Genomic DNA, 14,947 nt, shown 5'->3' on the forward strand with positions numbered 1-14,947 from the left:
GCCAGTACCCATCTTCTTCCCAGAATGCTTCTGCCCGCTTCATCTTGTTCCCTGCCCATCAGGCTTTCCCATCCAGATCTCCTTTATCCCACTCCTGACTCTGCTCACCATCTGACACCACCTCCTGACCAAGATCCTGAGGTGGGAGGGAGGGGAGTCCTCTGCTTTCCTCGTTCCGCGTGAGAAACAGCCGTGGCTCCGCAGTTCTCCACACGCTCTATCTTGTGTCTCCCCCCCCCCCCATGCCTTGGAGTGTGCTGTTTCCTCTGCTAGGGAATCCCTTTCTCCTCTCTTTACCGGGCTATTTCAAGAATCAGCTCAGACACAATGGAAGCCTTCCTTGATCTCTCACAGACCCTCTCCTTGGCGGTTTGCTGTTCCTCTGAGCTCTTTTCGTGTCCTGTTGACCTCTAACATGGCCCTTACCATAGGACATTTAAATTGCTGGGAGATGTGTTTGTTCCCTTAACCTGACCATGAGCTCTTCAAGGACAAGGCAGGGTCCAAGGTCAAGGGCCATGTCTCGGTCATCTTTGGATCCACTGCGTGCACAGCAGAGCCAGCCACACAGTGGACACTCAGTGTATACCACTTATTGAACTGCACTGAACACGAATGAAAAGAACACTGGTGGATTAATCAGCTCAGGCTGCCATAACAAAACACTACAGACTGAGTGGCTCAAACAACAGACATTTATTTTCTGGAGGCTGGAAGTCCAATATTAAGGTACCAACAAGGTTGGTTTCTATTGAGGCCTCTCTCGTTGGCTTGCAGATGGCCACCTTCTGGCTGTGTCCTCACATGGCCTTTTCTTCTGTGCTTGTGTGGAGAGAGAGATTTGGAATCTCATCCTCCTCTTATAAAAAGATGCCAGTCCTGGGTGCCTCGGTGGCTCAGTCGGTTGAGCATATGACTTCGACTCAGGTCACGATCTCACGGTTCGTCGGTTTGAGCCCCACATCAGGCTCTGTGCTGACCGCTCAGAGCCTGGATCCTGTTTCAGATTCTGTGTCTTCCTCTCTCTGTCCCTCCCCTGCTTGCGCTCTGTCTCTCTCCCTCTTTCAAAAATAAATAAGCATTTAGAAAAAAAAAGATGCTAGTCCTACTGGATTAGGGTCCTACCTTTATGGCCTCATTTAACCTTAATTAGCTTCTTAAAGGTTCTATCTACAAATATAGTCACATGGGGGGGGTGAGGGCTTCAACCTATGAATTTTGGGGACACACAGTTTAGTGCATAACAACTGGTGAACTTGAATTTAGAAGATAAGAGCTCAAGTACTAACTTTACCTGAACCCAGGTGAGAGCTTTTAGGCATTAAGTCCGTTATGTTCTAGGAACTTCAACTGCTATATCTGTGACCTGTGACCAATTTTACAGGGTTGTTGAGAGGCTGAAATGAGGCCATGGCTGGAAGACATTTTATGAACCATAAGTTCCTACACAATAATAATGACTTGCAGTTTACAATGTGATTCAAAATTCACCAATATCATTCAGCCTATGCTCAAGGAATCATTGTTACAGGCACACCTAAAAAGGAAGTTTGTTTACAATCCATACCCACTTCTTACAGAAGGGATTCAAGACAGTTTCTGAGGAAAACTCTCTCGCATGAAAGGGCATTTACCTATCACTTCTCACAGAGGCTGCAGAAAAGTCCCAAGAAGCTGTTGATGAAATGAATGACCACCAGGAGAATCTGGAGGAGGCTGACGCACAGAAGGGTGGAGAAGAAGGACACGTGCCAGATGACGGCTTTAGAAGGCTCCAGGCAGACAGAGTTCCAGAGTGAACGGTCATACAAATAATTCCTATCCCCAAAAATAAGGAGACCAGGGTTTGAGGAAAAAGAAATAAAAGCCAAATAAGCAGCCTCGATAGAAACCTGGTGCCTCCCCCAGCCAAGGTCAAAGGACTAGACTTTTGAGGGTAACTATTGTTGCTGCATCTGCAAAATTCTGAGCATCTTCCCAGAGAAAGGAGATGCTAGAATGTGTGACCAAAAGGAGTTTGTGTGTCTTTCTTGTCATCTTTCTCTGCCTCTGTGAAAAGACTCCATCCATTTACCTGTTATGCAAGTCTTTGAATGGGTAACCATATTTCCAAGCTTGCATCTGATTGAAGGATGAGGCATCGAACATGCATAAAGGGCCATCTTTCAGGGCTACACCAGAAGTGATAAAGCAAATCAAGGCTCCTAGAAAAGCCAGGCTACTGGACAGCAGAGCAGTGAGCATCTGTAGAGGGAGAGAAGAAGCCATAAGGTGAGACGGGGTCGTGACCAAGTGGTGGGGTGATGGGGACAAGTCTAACTTCTCTGGTGCTCAGGCTTCCCCCCATCATATCACATGGGGATAATTCTGCCCCTGGCACCTCCTTTAAAGGATAACCAAGGCAAAGGTGACTGATGTGGGGTCAGTGGCAGAGCCAGGAAGTGTGGGGGGTAGGGAGGGAGAGAAAGCACTGAGAAGGGGGAAGCAGTAGCACATGGACCTGGGTCTCCCTGACCCAGCAGGCTCTGCAGAGCTTCTCAGCAGGTTGGCATTAAAAGCTTTTATACTCAGACTGAAGCCATTCAGCCTCTGGGTTGAAGGGTTTGATTGTCATTTTGCATATGCCCACTTCTGACTCTTCTAAAGGAAAGCTGTGTTCTCAAAGGTTCCATACTCCCATCCCTGATTCCTCACTTTCTCAAATCAAGCAAGAAAGGAAGCAGGGGAGGAAAGAGGGAAGGAGGGGAGGAAAGAAAGGAGGGAGGGAAACAGAGACAGAGAGAAATGACAGTCAACTCTGAAGTGACTCCAGTGCTGTCACTGCACTTTTCTAGTCTTTGTACCACTCACTTCCCTCCTAAAAGATAACAATGAGTTGGCAGGATTCTAGCTTGCTTTTTTTTTCCCCCAATGTTTTTTTGTTTTTTTTTTTTTTGGGACAGAGAGAGACAGAGCATGAATGGGGGAGGGGCAGAGAGAGAGGGAGACACAGAATCGGAAACAGGCTCCAGGCTCCGAGCCATCAGCCCAGAGCCTGACGCGGGGCTCGAACTCACGGACCGCGAGATCGTGACCCGGCTGAAGTCGGACGCTTAACCGACTGCGCCACCCAGGCGCCCCTCTAGCTTGCTTTTAAATTGGCTTCTTTCTCGGGATACTAGGTCATTTTCTCCCTTGCAAAGAGTACATATTTTAAATTTTTAAATAAAAAAAATATATATGTATGCATATATATGTATATACATACATACATGTATATATACACATATATACATACATATGTATATACATATATGTACATACATATATGCAGATATATAGCTTTTATACAGAATCACAGAGTCATTTTATGTCAAGCCAGTTTGGAGCTTGGGAGGGGCCAGGGAAAGGCGCATGGTCAGTTTTGACTCTAAGTTAAAGATTCGAGGTGAACTAGTCTGATGGAAGCCTAGGACAGTGGTTCTCAAAATGTGATCCCTGTCCTGGCAGCATCACATCACCTGAAAACTTGTTAGAAATGCACAATTTCCCACTTCACCCCACTCTGAATCAGAAAATCTGGGGGTGAGGCCCAACAATCTTTTTTTTTTTAATTTTTTTAATGTTTATTTATTTTTAAGACAGAGACAGAGCATGAATGGGGGAGAGTAAGAGAGAAGGAGACACAGAATCTGAAACAGGCTCCGGGCTCTGAGCTATGAGCACGGAGCCCAACATGAGGCTCGAACTCACAAACCGTGAGATCATGACCTGAGCTGAAGTCGGGCGCTTAACCAACTGAGGCACCCAGATGCCCCCCTGGTTTTGGTTTTAACAAACCCTTCAGGGATTCTGATGCAGGCTTAAGTCTGAGAACTACCCACTCGCCTAGGGGAAAACCAGGAGAGACTGAGAACAGATTGTGAATGAAATGCGTGGGTGTTGATATTTAATTCTTTAGCATATAATTCTGAATCAGAGGAATTCCCAGTACATGGGCCGCAGATAGCACAGCAGGCTGTAGAGTTACTGTAAGGAGGCCACAAGTTCATGTGTCTGAGACTGAATCAGCAATATATCTTATACTATGTATGTACTGAGATTTTTCCGAAATGCCACTGTAATTAATAAGTGCAGATTTATTCTGGGCCTCAGTTTCATTATCTGTAAAATGGAGGGGTTAGACTAGAATCTAGTCATTAGATGATTTCTGGAAATTTTTCCAACTCTAAGAAAAGTTACACAAAATAGCCAGGAAATTTTCTATCAAAGACACATGATTGCAGTGCACTTAAATCGTGTCCATATTGTTCAATAGGCTAAAAATAATAGTAACAGTTCCTGCATGTTTATAGACATTTCTGGCTCATTAAACACCTACTCTGTTGACTTGATCCTGTTCACTCCCATTTTACAGAGGAGCACCTGAGTCTCAGAAAGGTTAAGGAAGTTGCCCGATAGCTTAGGATTATTAAGGGATACAGTAAGCACCTGACTTCAAGCCCCAAGACTGACATTGCCTCTTTACCACTCTGCCTGTAGAGCGACAGAATGTAGGGGTATTCTAGGTGTTAGAAGAGTAGAATCTGGTGCTTACACTTTGACAGGGCCCACTTTCACTGAAGCAGCCATATCTCCAGCCCATCAAGGAGATGAGGGTAGCTGCAATGAGTACCTGGGAGAGGAGAGAAGAAAGGTAGAAAGAGATTGGGTAATTGACATTTCTAGCTGCCACCTGTGGCTGTTGAAATAGATTGGCTGGGCACCTCACATGGACTTGATTATCCTATGTTTCCCAGAGGGTTTGGCTTTGACTATCAGGACCCAGTTGGGTGACTAGCCTGATCTGCCTCTCTGGCCGGCAACGTTTACCCCTGGCCTGCTAGTCCCGAGCCAAAGTTCAGCCACAAGACCTGACAAGTCTTCCTAGAGTCTCCTGTTCCTCGGAACTGATATACAACTGAGACCAGCTTGCTAGGTCAAGCATTCTTTTTTTTTTTCTTTAAGATTTTATTTTTGAGTAAATCACCCAACATGGGTCTCGAACTCACCCTGAGATCAAGATGGCACATGCTCTACCCGTTGAGACAGCCAGGCGCCCCCAAGATCAAGCATTCTTGCAAGGAACCAAAACATGACTACCCTACTACCTCCCTGTTCCACCCCGAGGCGTGTCTGGCAAAGTCACAGCTGGGGAACTCAGAACACTTACCATGAGGCCTCCTCCCCAGAGCCCAGAGCCCAGCATGGCTTGCTTGCCAATGAGGCCTCTCAACAGGTAGCTCACATCCCAGTTGGGAAAGAGGAGCACTGTGTTGGCTCCAGCAGCAAACAGGGCAGTGGTCCCGAGGCTCAGCCCCAGGATGCGGGAGCAGGTCCGTGAGCATGCCATCACACCAGGAGAGGACAGCATCCTGGAACCAATGGACGGAGGGTCATGGTGGCTCTGCTGCTGGGAGCATCAGGAAGGAGAACACTCATAGCAAGGGTGGGGTGGGGGAGACAGACTACAGATACTATGACCTCCCGGGGTACAGATCAAGAAGAGCCAAGAAACCTGCTTTGAAACGCTGCCTTTTATAAATATGCCCCAATGGGTAGGATTTAATTGCTCCATTTTCTGCCAACCCCCACTCACATGCACACACTCCTCATCCCCTCATGTTTTGCTGTACCTCTGTTATAGCTAGTGATTATTTCTATTTGATACAGAAAAAAATGTTTAAAGGTGTCACCCTCTCTCTTTAAAAAATGCCATTTTAAAGATGTCTACTCTTACCACTTCCATTCATTATTGTGCAGGAAGTGCTATCCAGTGCAATAAGAAAATAAAAAGAAGCAAAAGCCATACGGATAGGAAAGAAAGAAGTAAGGTAACATGATTATCTATGTAGAAAATCCAAAAGAATCGGGGAGCCTGGGTGGCTCAGTCAGTTGGGCGTCCGACTTCGGCTTGGGTCATGATCTCATCGTCTGTGGGTTCGAGCCCTGCATCTCCGCATCAGGCTCTGTGCGGACAGCTCGGAGCCTGGAGCCTGCTTCGGATTCTGTGTCTCCTCTCTCTCTCTCTGCCCCTCCCCCGTTCAAGCTGTGTCTCTGTCTCTCTCAAAAATAAATAAATATTTAAAAAAAGAAAAAAAAATAAAATCCAAAAGAATCTATCAAAAATTTACTAGAACTAGTAAGTGAGTTTAGCAAGTCACAGGATAAGAACTTAATACACAGGGGTGCCTGGGTCCCTCAGTCTGTTAAGCATCTGACTTTGGCTCAGGTCATGATCTCATGGTTTGTGAGTTCGAGCCCCCATCAGGGTCTCTGCTGTCAGCAAAGAGCCTGCTATGGAACCTCTGTCCCACTCTCTTCTGCCCCTCTCCCACTTGCACGGGCTGTCTCAAAAATAAACATTAAAAATTTTTTTTTAATTGAAAAAATTAATATACAAAGATTTTGTTGTATTTCTATACACAAGCAATGACAAATTGAAAAAATTTAAACAATATCATTTAAATAGCATAAAATAGGGGCACCTGGGGGCTCAGTCAGTTAAGCATCCAACTCGTGATTTTGGCTCAAGTCATGATCTCACGGTTTGTGAGTTCAAGCTCCACATCAGGCTCCATGCTGATAGTGCAGAGCCTGCTTGGGATTCTCTCTCCCCCTCTCTCTCTCTGCCCCTCCCTCCCTCCCTCTCTCTGTCTCCTGTCTCTCTCTCAAAAATAAATAAATAACTTTAAAAGATTAAAAATAAATAATGGCATAAAATAGAAAATACTTATGGATAAATTCAACAAAATATGTGCAAGATCTGTGCACTAAAAAGAACAAAAGATTCCTGAGAAAAATTAAAGACCTAAATAAATGGAGAGATATACAACATCCATGGGTCAAAAGACTCTCATTAACATGTCAATTATCTCTAAATTGATGTTTAGTAGAGGCATTTGGGTGGCTCAATCTGTTAAGCATTCGACTTCAGCTCATAATCTCCCAGTTCTTGGGGCTCTGTGCTGACAGCTCAGAGCCCGGAGCCTGCCTTGGATTCTGTGTCTCCCTCTCTCTCTGCTCCTCCCCTGCTCTCTCTCTCTCTCTCTGTCTTTCAAAAATAATGGATTTTTTAAATAAACATTAAAAATTTAAAAAAAAATTGATGTGTAGATTCAATGCAATCTCAGCCAAAATTCTAGCAACATTTTGTTGCAGAAATTAACGAACTGAATCTCAATTTAGATGGAAATGCCAAGGTCCTAGATTAGCCAAAATAATTTTGAAAAAGAACAAAGTTGGAGGACTTACACCATGTGATTTCAAGACATTATAAAGTTACAGTAAAGGTACAGAAAGTAAAGTGCTGGTGCATAAAGACATACAGACCACTAGAACAGACTAGAGAATTCAGAAATAGACATACACAGATATGAGCAAATGATTTTTTTTAATTTTTTTTTTCAATGTTTATTTATTTTTGGGACAGAGAGAGACAGAGCATGAACGGAGGAGGGGCAGAGAAAGGGAGACACAGAATCCGAAACAGGCTCCAGGCTCTGAGCTGTCAGCACAGAGCCCGACGTGGGGCTCAAACTCACGGACCGTGAGATCATGACCTGAGCCGAAGTCAGACGCTTAACCGACTGAGCCACCCAGACGCCCCGAGCAAATGATTTTTGAAAAAGATATTATTTCAGTGGGAAAAGGATAGTCTCGAACAGTGCCATGACAATCTATGTGCAAAACAATATATATATAATATTATATCATATATATATATGATATATATATACCATGACTATTACTGTAAACCATATTTAATAATTAGTTAGAAATGAACCATAGGCTTAAACTTACTAAAATTTTAGAAGAAAACAAAGGAGAAAACATTGGGACTTGAGTTAGAAAAAGACTTATTAGATAAAACACAAAAAGTACAACCCATAAAAATGAGAAGTTAAACTACTTCAAAATTAATTTGTTCTACAAAAGACACCATGAAGAAAATAAAGAAGCAAACCACGGACTGGCAGAAAATATTCACAACATAAATTTTGTAAATGTGTATGTGAATACGAGTGCATACACATCTGATAACACACTGTAACTAGATTATATGAAGAACTCTTACATCTCTATAATAATGAGACAGGTTGATTTAGAAAATGGCAAAAGGATTTAAACAGATATTTCATTCCATCTCACAGAAGAAGATATATGGATGATAGCTAAGAGCAAGAAAAGATGCTGAACATCATTAACATAAGGAAACACAAATTAAAACTAAAATAAGATCCTACTGCAGACCCAGCAGAATTGTTTCCATTAAAAGGTTGGACTACACCAAGTATTGGGGGGGGATGTAAAGCAACCAGAACATTCATATGTAGCTGGTGAGAATGCAAATAGTACAAACCACTTTGTATTTTTTTTTTTTTGGGGGGGGACAGAGAGAGAGCATGAACGGGGGAGGGGCAGAGAGAGAGGGATTTTTTTTTTTTTTTTTTGGGACAGAGAGAGACAGAGCATGAACGGGGGAGGGGCAGAGAGAGAGAGGGAGGGAGACACAGAATCGGAAACAGGCTCCAGGCCATCAGCCCAGAGCCTGACGCGGGGCTCGAACTCACGGACCGCGAGATCGTGACCTGGCTGAAGTCGGACGCTTAACCGACTGCGCCACCCAGGCGCCCCTTATTTTGTTTGTTTTTAAGCCTACTTATTTATATGAGAGAGAGAGACAGAAAGAGAGAGAGAAAACACACAAGTGGGGGAGGGGCAGAGATAGAGGGAGACAGAATACCAAACAGGTTCCGCACTGTCAGCATAGAGCCCGATAGGGCTCAAACTCAGAACCAAGAGATCATGACCTGAGCCAAAATCAAGAGTCAGTCACTTAACTGACTCAGCCACCCAGCGCCTCCCCCCCCGCCCCTGCCCCCCCCCCCGCCCCCCGCGCCAGACCACTTTGTAAATTAGCTTGGCAGTTTCTTATAAAGTTAAACATTGAACTTACCAAATGATCAAGTAATTCCACTTCTACATGTTTATCGAAGAGAAATGAAAGTACATGTCCACACAAAGATTAGGACTTGAATGTCCATAGCAGCTTTATTCATAACAACTACAAGTTAGAAAAATGGGAACAACTTAAGTGTCCACCAACAGATGAATGGATAAATAAAATGTGGCGTGTGCATACAATGGAATATTATACAGCCATGAAAAGGAAAGAAGTTCTGAAGCATGCTACAACATGGATGAAACTTGAAAACATTATGCTAAATGAAATAAGCCAGACACTGAAGGATAAATATTGTATTATTTCACTTACGTGAAATATCCAGAGTAGGCAAATTCAGAGAGACAGAAGTAGATTAGCGGCTACCAGAGACTGAGGGTGGAGGAATGCGGAGTTATTGTTTAATGGTTACAGAGTTTCTGTTTGGGGTGATGAAATAATTCTAGAAATAGATAGAGGTAATGGTTACCCAATATTTTGAATGCAATAGATGCCACTGCATTGTGCACTTTAAAGTGTTTAAAGTAATAAATGTTGTGATATATACATGTTACCATAATAAAAAAATTAACTGAAATTGAGAAATAACTCAAATGTTCATCAATAGGTGAATAAATAAATTGTGGTATATCCCTGCAACTGAGTACCTCTACCAGGCAATAAAATACGAGGTTATTGTTTTTTTAATTATGTAACAATGAACTTGAAAAATTACATGTCTCAACTAGATAAGGTGAAAAATGCCACCTCGGCACCTTTACTTATAGCCGTTTCTCCTTTTTACATTTTCACTGATACATGCGCTTCTTGTTGTTTTTCTAAATGTGAATTAGAATAAGGCTGGTGAGATTTGGTAGACTCCTGTCAATGCGGATCTGAAAAATATCAGTGCTTTGACATTCCGAAGAAGTTGCCTGTGCTGCTTTGCAATTTAGCTGAGTCCATCTCACCGTGAGGCTCTTGGCACTCCCCTCCTAACACATTACTTTGCACATAATCAGAAAATATGTGTGAATCAGGGACCCGCTTCTCTCTTTTACACACATACATACACATACATACATAATAAAATATCTCAGAGTTAAAAACATTAAACACAATGTATATACTTATAAGTTCTATGGAAAAACTAAGCAACATCCGTATAAATACAACCAGCTTACAAAACAGGTCGCTACCACTAATATTGAAGCCCTATGTGTGCCTATCGATCCTACCCTTTTTCTAGATTCCTTCCTAGGAAAGACTATCCTACATTTTTTATCATACCTTTTATTTATTTTTTTTTAATTTTTGTTTTCAACGTTTATTTATTTTTGGGACAGAGAGAGAGAGACAGAGCATGAATGGGCGAGGGGCAGAGAGAGAGGGAGACACAGAATCTGAAACAGGCGCCAGGCTCTGAGCCATCAGCCCAGAGCCCGACGCGGGGCTCGAACTCACGGACCGCGAGATCGTGACCTGGCTGAAGTCGGACGCTTAACCGACTGCGCCACCCAGGCGCCCCTTATCATACCTTTAAAAAAAAAAAATTTTTTTTTTAAGTTTATTTTGAAAGAGAGAGAGCACGCACGCAGGGTAGGGGCAGAGAGAGAGGGGAGAGAGAATCCCAAGCATCTGCACTGTCAGCACAGAGCCCAGTGTAGGGCTTGAACTCACAAACCATGGGATCGTGACCTGAGCCAAATCCAAGAGTCAGGCACTTAACCAGCTGAACGACCCAGGCACCCCTATCATACCTTTTCAAAAACAGCTTTGTGAAGGGCCTGGGTCACTCAGTCAGCTAAGCATTTGGACTTTGGCTCAGGTCATGATCTCACGGTTCGTGGGTTCAAGCCCGGCTCTGCACTGACAGCCTGGAGCCTGCTTTGGATTCTGTGTCTCCCTCTCTCTCCGCCCCTCTCCCACTTGTACTCTGTCTCTCTCTCAAAAATAAACATTAAAAGAACAAAGCAGTTTTACAACTTACAAAGTCAGTTCTTAAAAACAAAAACTTGATTGGCCCAGCATTTTGTATTTGTCCGGCTGCAGCTCATGGTAAAGAGATTGGTGCCAGACACAGCGCTGAGCAGGCCTTTGCGTTGGGGGTTATGCTCCTGTGCCCTTCCCATCATTCCCCAACCCCTGCAGCCCCTAGGGACCTTTGCTTCCCCTAATCTCAGAGCCCAAGCTTGCCTCTTGCAACTCTTCCCAAGGGAGAACTTCCAGCTGCAGGGGCTAGTGTTTAGGGTGGAGAGTTGTCTCATTGTGTGCCCTTGCCCCAGGGTATTTGCTCCTGAAGCCATTTTTCTCACAGTGAATAAAAGAACTTGCCCCTGGATGAAAGTAAGTTCAGGCCTCCAGGGAGAGGGAGTTGGAGGTAGGGTATGGGGGAACAGTGACCCTTAACCCAGGGATGGGAGGAAGCTGGAGGGAAGTGGGGACCAGGGATCAGGAGGGATGCTGTGGTTTCTTCCCCCTGCCCTCTCCCAGGGGGCCCACTGCAGGAGGCCTCTTTTCCTGAAGTACTTGCTGCAGCCTCGGGCCTTTAGGGCGATGAGCTGGCCCTGCTGTCGGGAGACAGGGCACCTGTAGGAAAACAGTTCTCCCCACAGTCTGCCCACCAACCTTCAGGATGTAAGTGCGTGTCTGCGCAGCCTCCCTCCCAGACTGTTCGGTCATTGAGTGCAGGGCTCTCAGTGTGTCCGTGTCGGCTCGAATTAACCCCTCGGGGTGTTAGCAAGTAACTTCAACCCGCACCCCCTCCCAGAGGACTGACATCTTGTCAAGGGCCCAAGTAAGGACCAGTGTGTGGTTGGACTTTCAAGCATGCGCTGTAGACCACGGGCCGGGAGGAGCTTTTGTTCAGGAATTCGTTGGGCCACCTTTGAATCCACCTGTGACTAAGGCCTGTCTAGACTTAGATAACCACCCCCCTCCCGCCCGGACGATCCCTTCTGTGGAAATATTTCTATCAGGAAAGAGGTTTATAAAGGAAACTAAAAAAAATATAAACACGCAGAGGGAAAATTAAGAAGTTGAGCACGGCCTTTGGGATGAGTGGAATTCAGAGAATCCTGGCCGTCCACTAATCTTCTAAAAAAGCATTTGCTGGGCTGCCTCAACTAATTCAGATTAGTTTCAATTTCACTCCTTCTCCCTGACTCTGTTCCCCAAGAAATCACAACATTCTGAGAAACATTTCCACAACTCTGAGCCAGAAATTAGCAAAGAGTTTGGCCAATTTGATCTCTGAAGAGAGAAGCAGGTTCATAAGGTGAAAGCTTAAAACCAGGCTTTCGGGCAGGCCCTGTTTTATTTTTATTTTTTTATTTTTTTAACGTTTATTTATTTTTGAGACAGAGAGAGACAGAGCATGAACGGGGGAGGGTCAGAGAGAGGGAGACACAGAATCTGAAACGGGCTCCAGGCTCTGAGCTGTCAGCACAGAGCCCGACGCGGGGCTCGAACTCACGGACCGCGAGATCATGACCTGAGCCGAAGTCGGCTGCTTAACCGACTGAGCCACCCGGGCGCCCCAGGCAGGCCCTGTTTTAACCTGTGATCCTGGCCGGGTAAACAAATCACTGGCCAGATGTCTAGGCAACAATAGAAGTGATCCGCTAAGTCATATGAAGGAAAAGACTGCATATTCTCTGTGTGTCTATCTACCTCACTCATCACCCCGACAGCCTTTCATTCCTTCAGCAGTCAATATTTATTAAGTGTAAATGACTGCTTTCTGGCAGTCACGATGCTAGGAGCTGGAGATACCACGGCGAATCAGAGACGGTCTCTTCTCTTGAGAAGCTTAAAGCCGAATGGGGACAATGACAGGGCAATAAACAGGTGCTGAGCAGAGGTGTCCAACCAAAGGTGTAATGGAAGCACACCAGGGACCGCCTAATCTTGTCCTGCAGAAGTGAGGTAACACCTTCTGGAGGAAGTGCTGACCAAGCTAAGAGTTCACAGACAACGAGGCATTAGGCAGGCAAAGTTGGCAAGGAAAAGTATTCTAAGCATGTGGAAAAGCCCAAAGTTGACAAACCGAGGCAAAGAGAAGTGACGTGAATTGCCTGAAGCCACACAGCTGCTCTGTGGCAGAGCCAGGTCTCATTCGAGTTGGAAGTTTGTGCCCTTAACTGTTAGGCCATACTGTTCCCTGGCTATCTCCTCACTGAGCCCTTTCATCTCTGCTTACCTGCGTCCAGTGGCAAGAATCAGGATGGGAGACAAAGAAGCTGGAGAAGGGCTCTGTCTTCAACGTAGGCCTGTGCTCCCACAGCCCCGGCTGGGACTGTGACTCCTGCAGGGCAGGCCAGAGGCTCCCGTGTCAGGACCCTCCAAGAGGGCAGGGTGGCTCTGTATATATGGGGAGGTCACCCAGGCAAGCGAGCCTGTGAGTGTGCATGCGCCCCCACACCACCGCCCACAGGCCTCCATTGAAGGAATTTTCTCTTCTTGGTGAGCCCTCTCCTGATGACCCACCCTCTGCTCACTCTCATGTGACCTTAAGGAAGGAACCAGGAGCCATGGCCTCGTGAGCTAAAGTGTCTCAATGAGTCAGACAAGAACCCGTGAGAAATACCTTATCCTCCCGTCTTTCTCAAGCAGCAATACTTTTTCACATACTAGCAGCCCGTATCTTTCACTCATTGCAGAATTGGGGCTCTTTGGAAAACCAGCACTGGACAGAGCAGCCACCATGTTTTCCTTATCACCCTCCTTACTTTGCTGACTGGATTTGTTGCATGGTTCCTTTACTAGCCTCCTAACGTTCTTGTTCAAGCCCCAGGCCACCATCATCTTGTAGCAGTCACACGAGAGTGCTGAGCATTTTGTGGTGCTCTCTGCATGGGAGATCTCTCACCCCTTTCTGACACTCTCCTATTCAAGATTCAGTTCAATCATCCCCAGGGAAGTCTTCCCCGATTTCTTCACTCAGAGTTAGGCACTTCTTTCTCTATGTTCTCACTGTACTTTCTTATTTTTTAAACTGAGGTGTTCTATACACACAATAAAATATGCCACACTTTTATTTTTTTAAAGATCTTTTTAAAATAATCTCTACACCCAATCTGGGGGCTCAGACTTACACCCCCAAGATCAAGAGTCACATGTTCCACCAACTGAGCCGGCCAGGCACTCCCACAAATCTTAATTATAAAACTTAATGAATTTGTATATGTGTACCCAGGGTAACTGGGTCATTACAAATCAAGATACGGGACATCGCCAGAATCTCCAGAAGATTCTAGTATGTCCCCTCTCTTCATTATCCCTATCCCCAGTGTATTTATTTTGGCTTTTATCACCAATTAGCTTTTGGCTATCTTTGAATTTCATATAAATGGAATCATATAGTGTGCACTTTTTTGTGTCCGGTTTTCTTCACACAATGTTGTATATATAAGATTCATCTTTCATATGATTCATTCTTTTTTATTATTCCATTATATGGAATTATATTACAATTTATTCTACTTGTTGATGGACATTTAAATTATTTCCAATTTTTACCTATTATAGATAATGCCACTATAAATATTCTTATACATGTCTTTTGGAAAACCTATGCACTAATTTTTCTAGGGAATATACCTAGGCGGGGGATTGCTGGGTCATAGGGTAGGTGGATATTTAATTCTAGTAAATGATATTGTTAGTAGCCCAAAGTGGTCCTGCCAGTTTGCACCTCCCAGCAACAGTGTGTGAGTTCCAGTTACTTCCCATTCTCACCAACATTTTTAATTTTAGGCATTCCAGTGGTTTAGTAGTTTCTCATTGTGGTTTCAATTTGAATTTTCTTGATGAGTAAGCACTTTTTGTACACTTACCCGGCCATTTGGAATTCCTTTTTTGAGAAGTGCCTGCTCAAGTCATTTGCTCAGTTTTTATTGGTTCTTTCTTACTGATTTGTGGGAGTTCTTTATAACTCCAGACATGACACCTTGGTCAGATGTATGTATTATGAATGTTTCCTCT

The 14,947-nt window shown here is 44.5% G+C and overlaps 1 protein-coding gene across 1 annotated transcript; it reads right to left on the reverse strand.

Annotated features, from left to right (window-relative positions):
• Positions 1-681: 681 nt before the first annotated feature.
• Positions 682-13,658, reverse strand: TM4SF19 (transmembrane 4 L six family member 19). Its single transcript, XM_003991740.5, has 5 exons — positions 13,164-13,658; positions 5,192-5,393; positions 4,577-4,654; positions 2,075-2,244; positions 682-1,818 (listed from the first exon to the last, which is right to left on the reverse strand). The coding sequence occupies exons 2-5, from the start codon at positions 5,390-5,392 to the stop codon at positions 1,638-1,640; spliced, it is 630 nt and encodes a 209-aa protein (XP_003991789.2). The 5' UTR covers position 5,393; positions 13,164-13,658; the 3' UTR covers positions 682-1,637.
• Between the last annotated feature and the right edge of the window lie 1,289 nt (positions 13,659-14,947).

The sequence above is a fragment of the Felis catus genome, chromosome C2 (assembly GCF_018350175.1).
Source record: "Felis catus isolate Fca126 chromosome C2, F.catus_Fca126_mat1.0, whole genome shotgun sequence".
NCBI lineage: Eukaryota > Metazoa > Chordata > Mammalia > Carnivora > Felidae > Felis > Felis catus.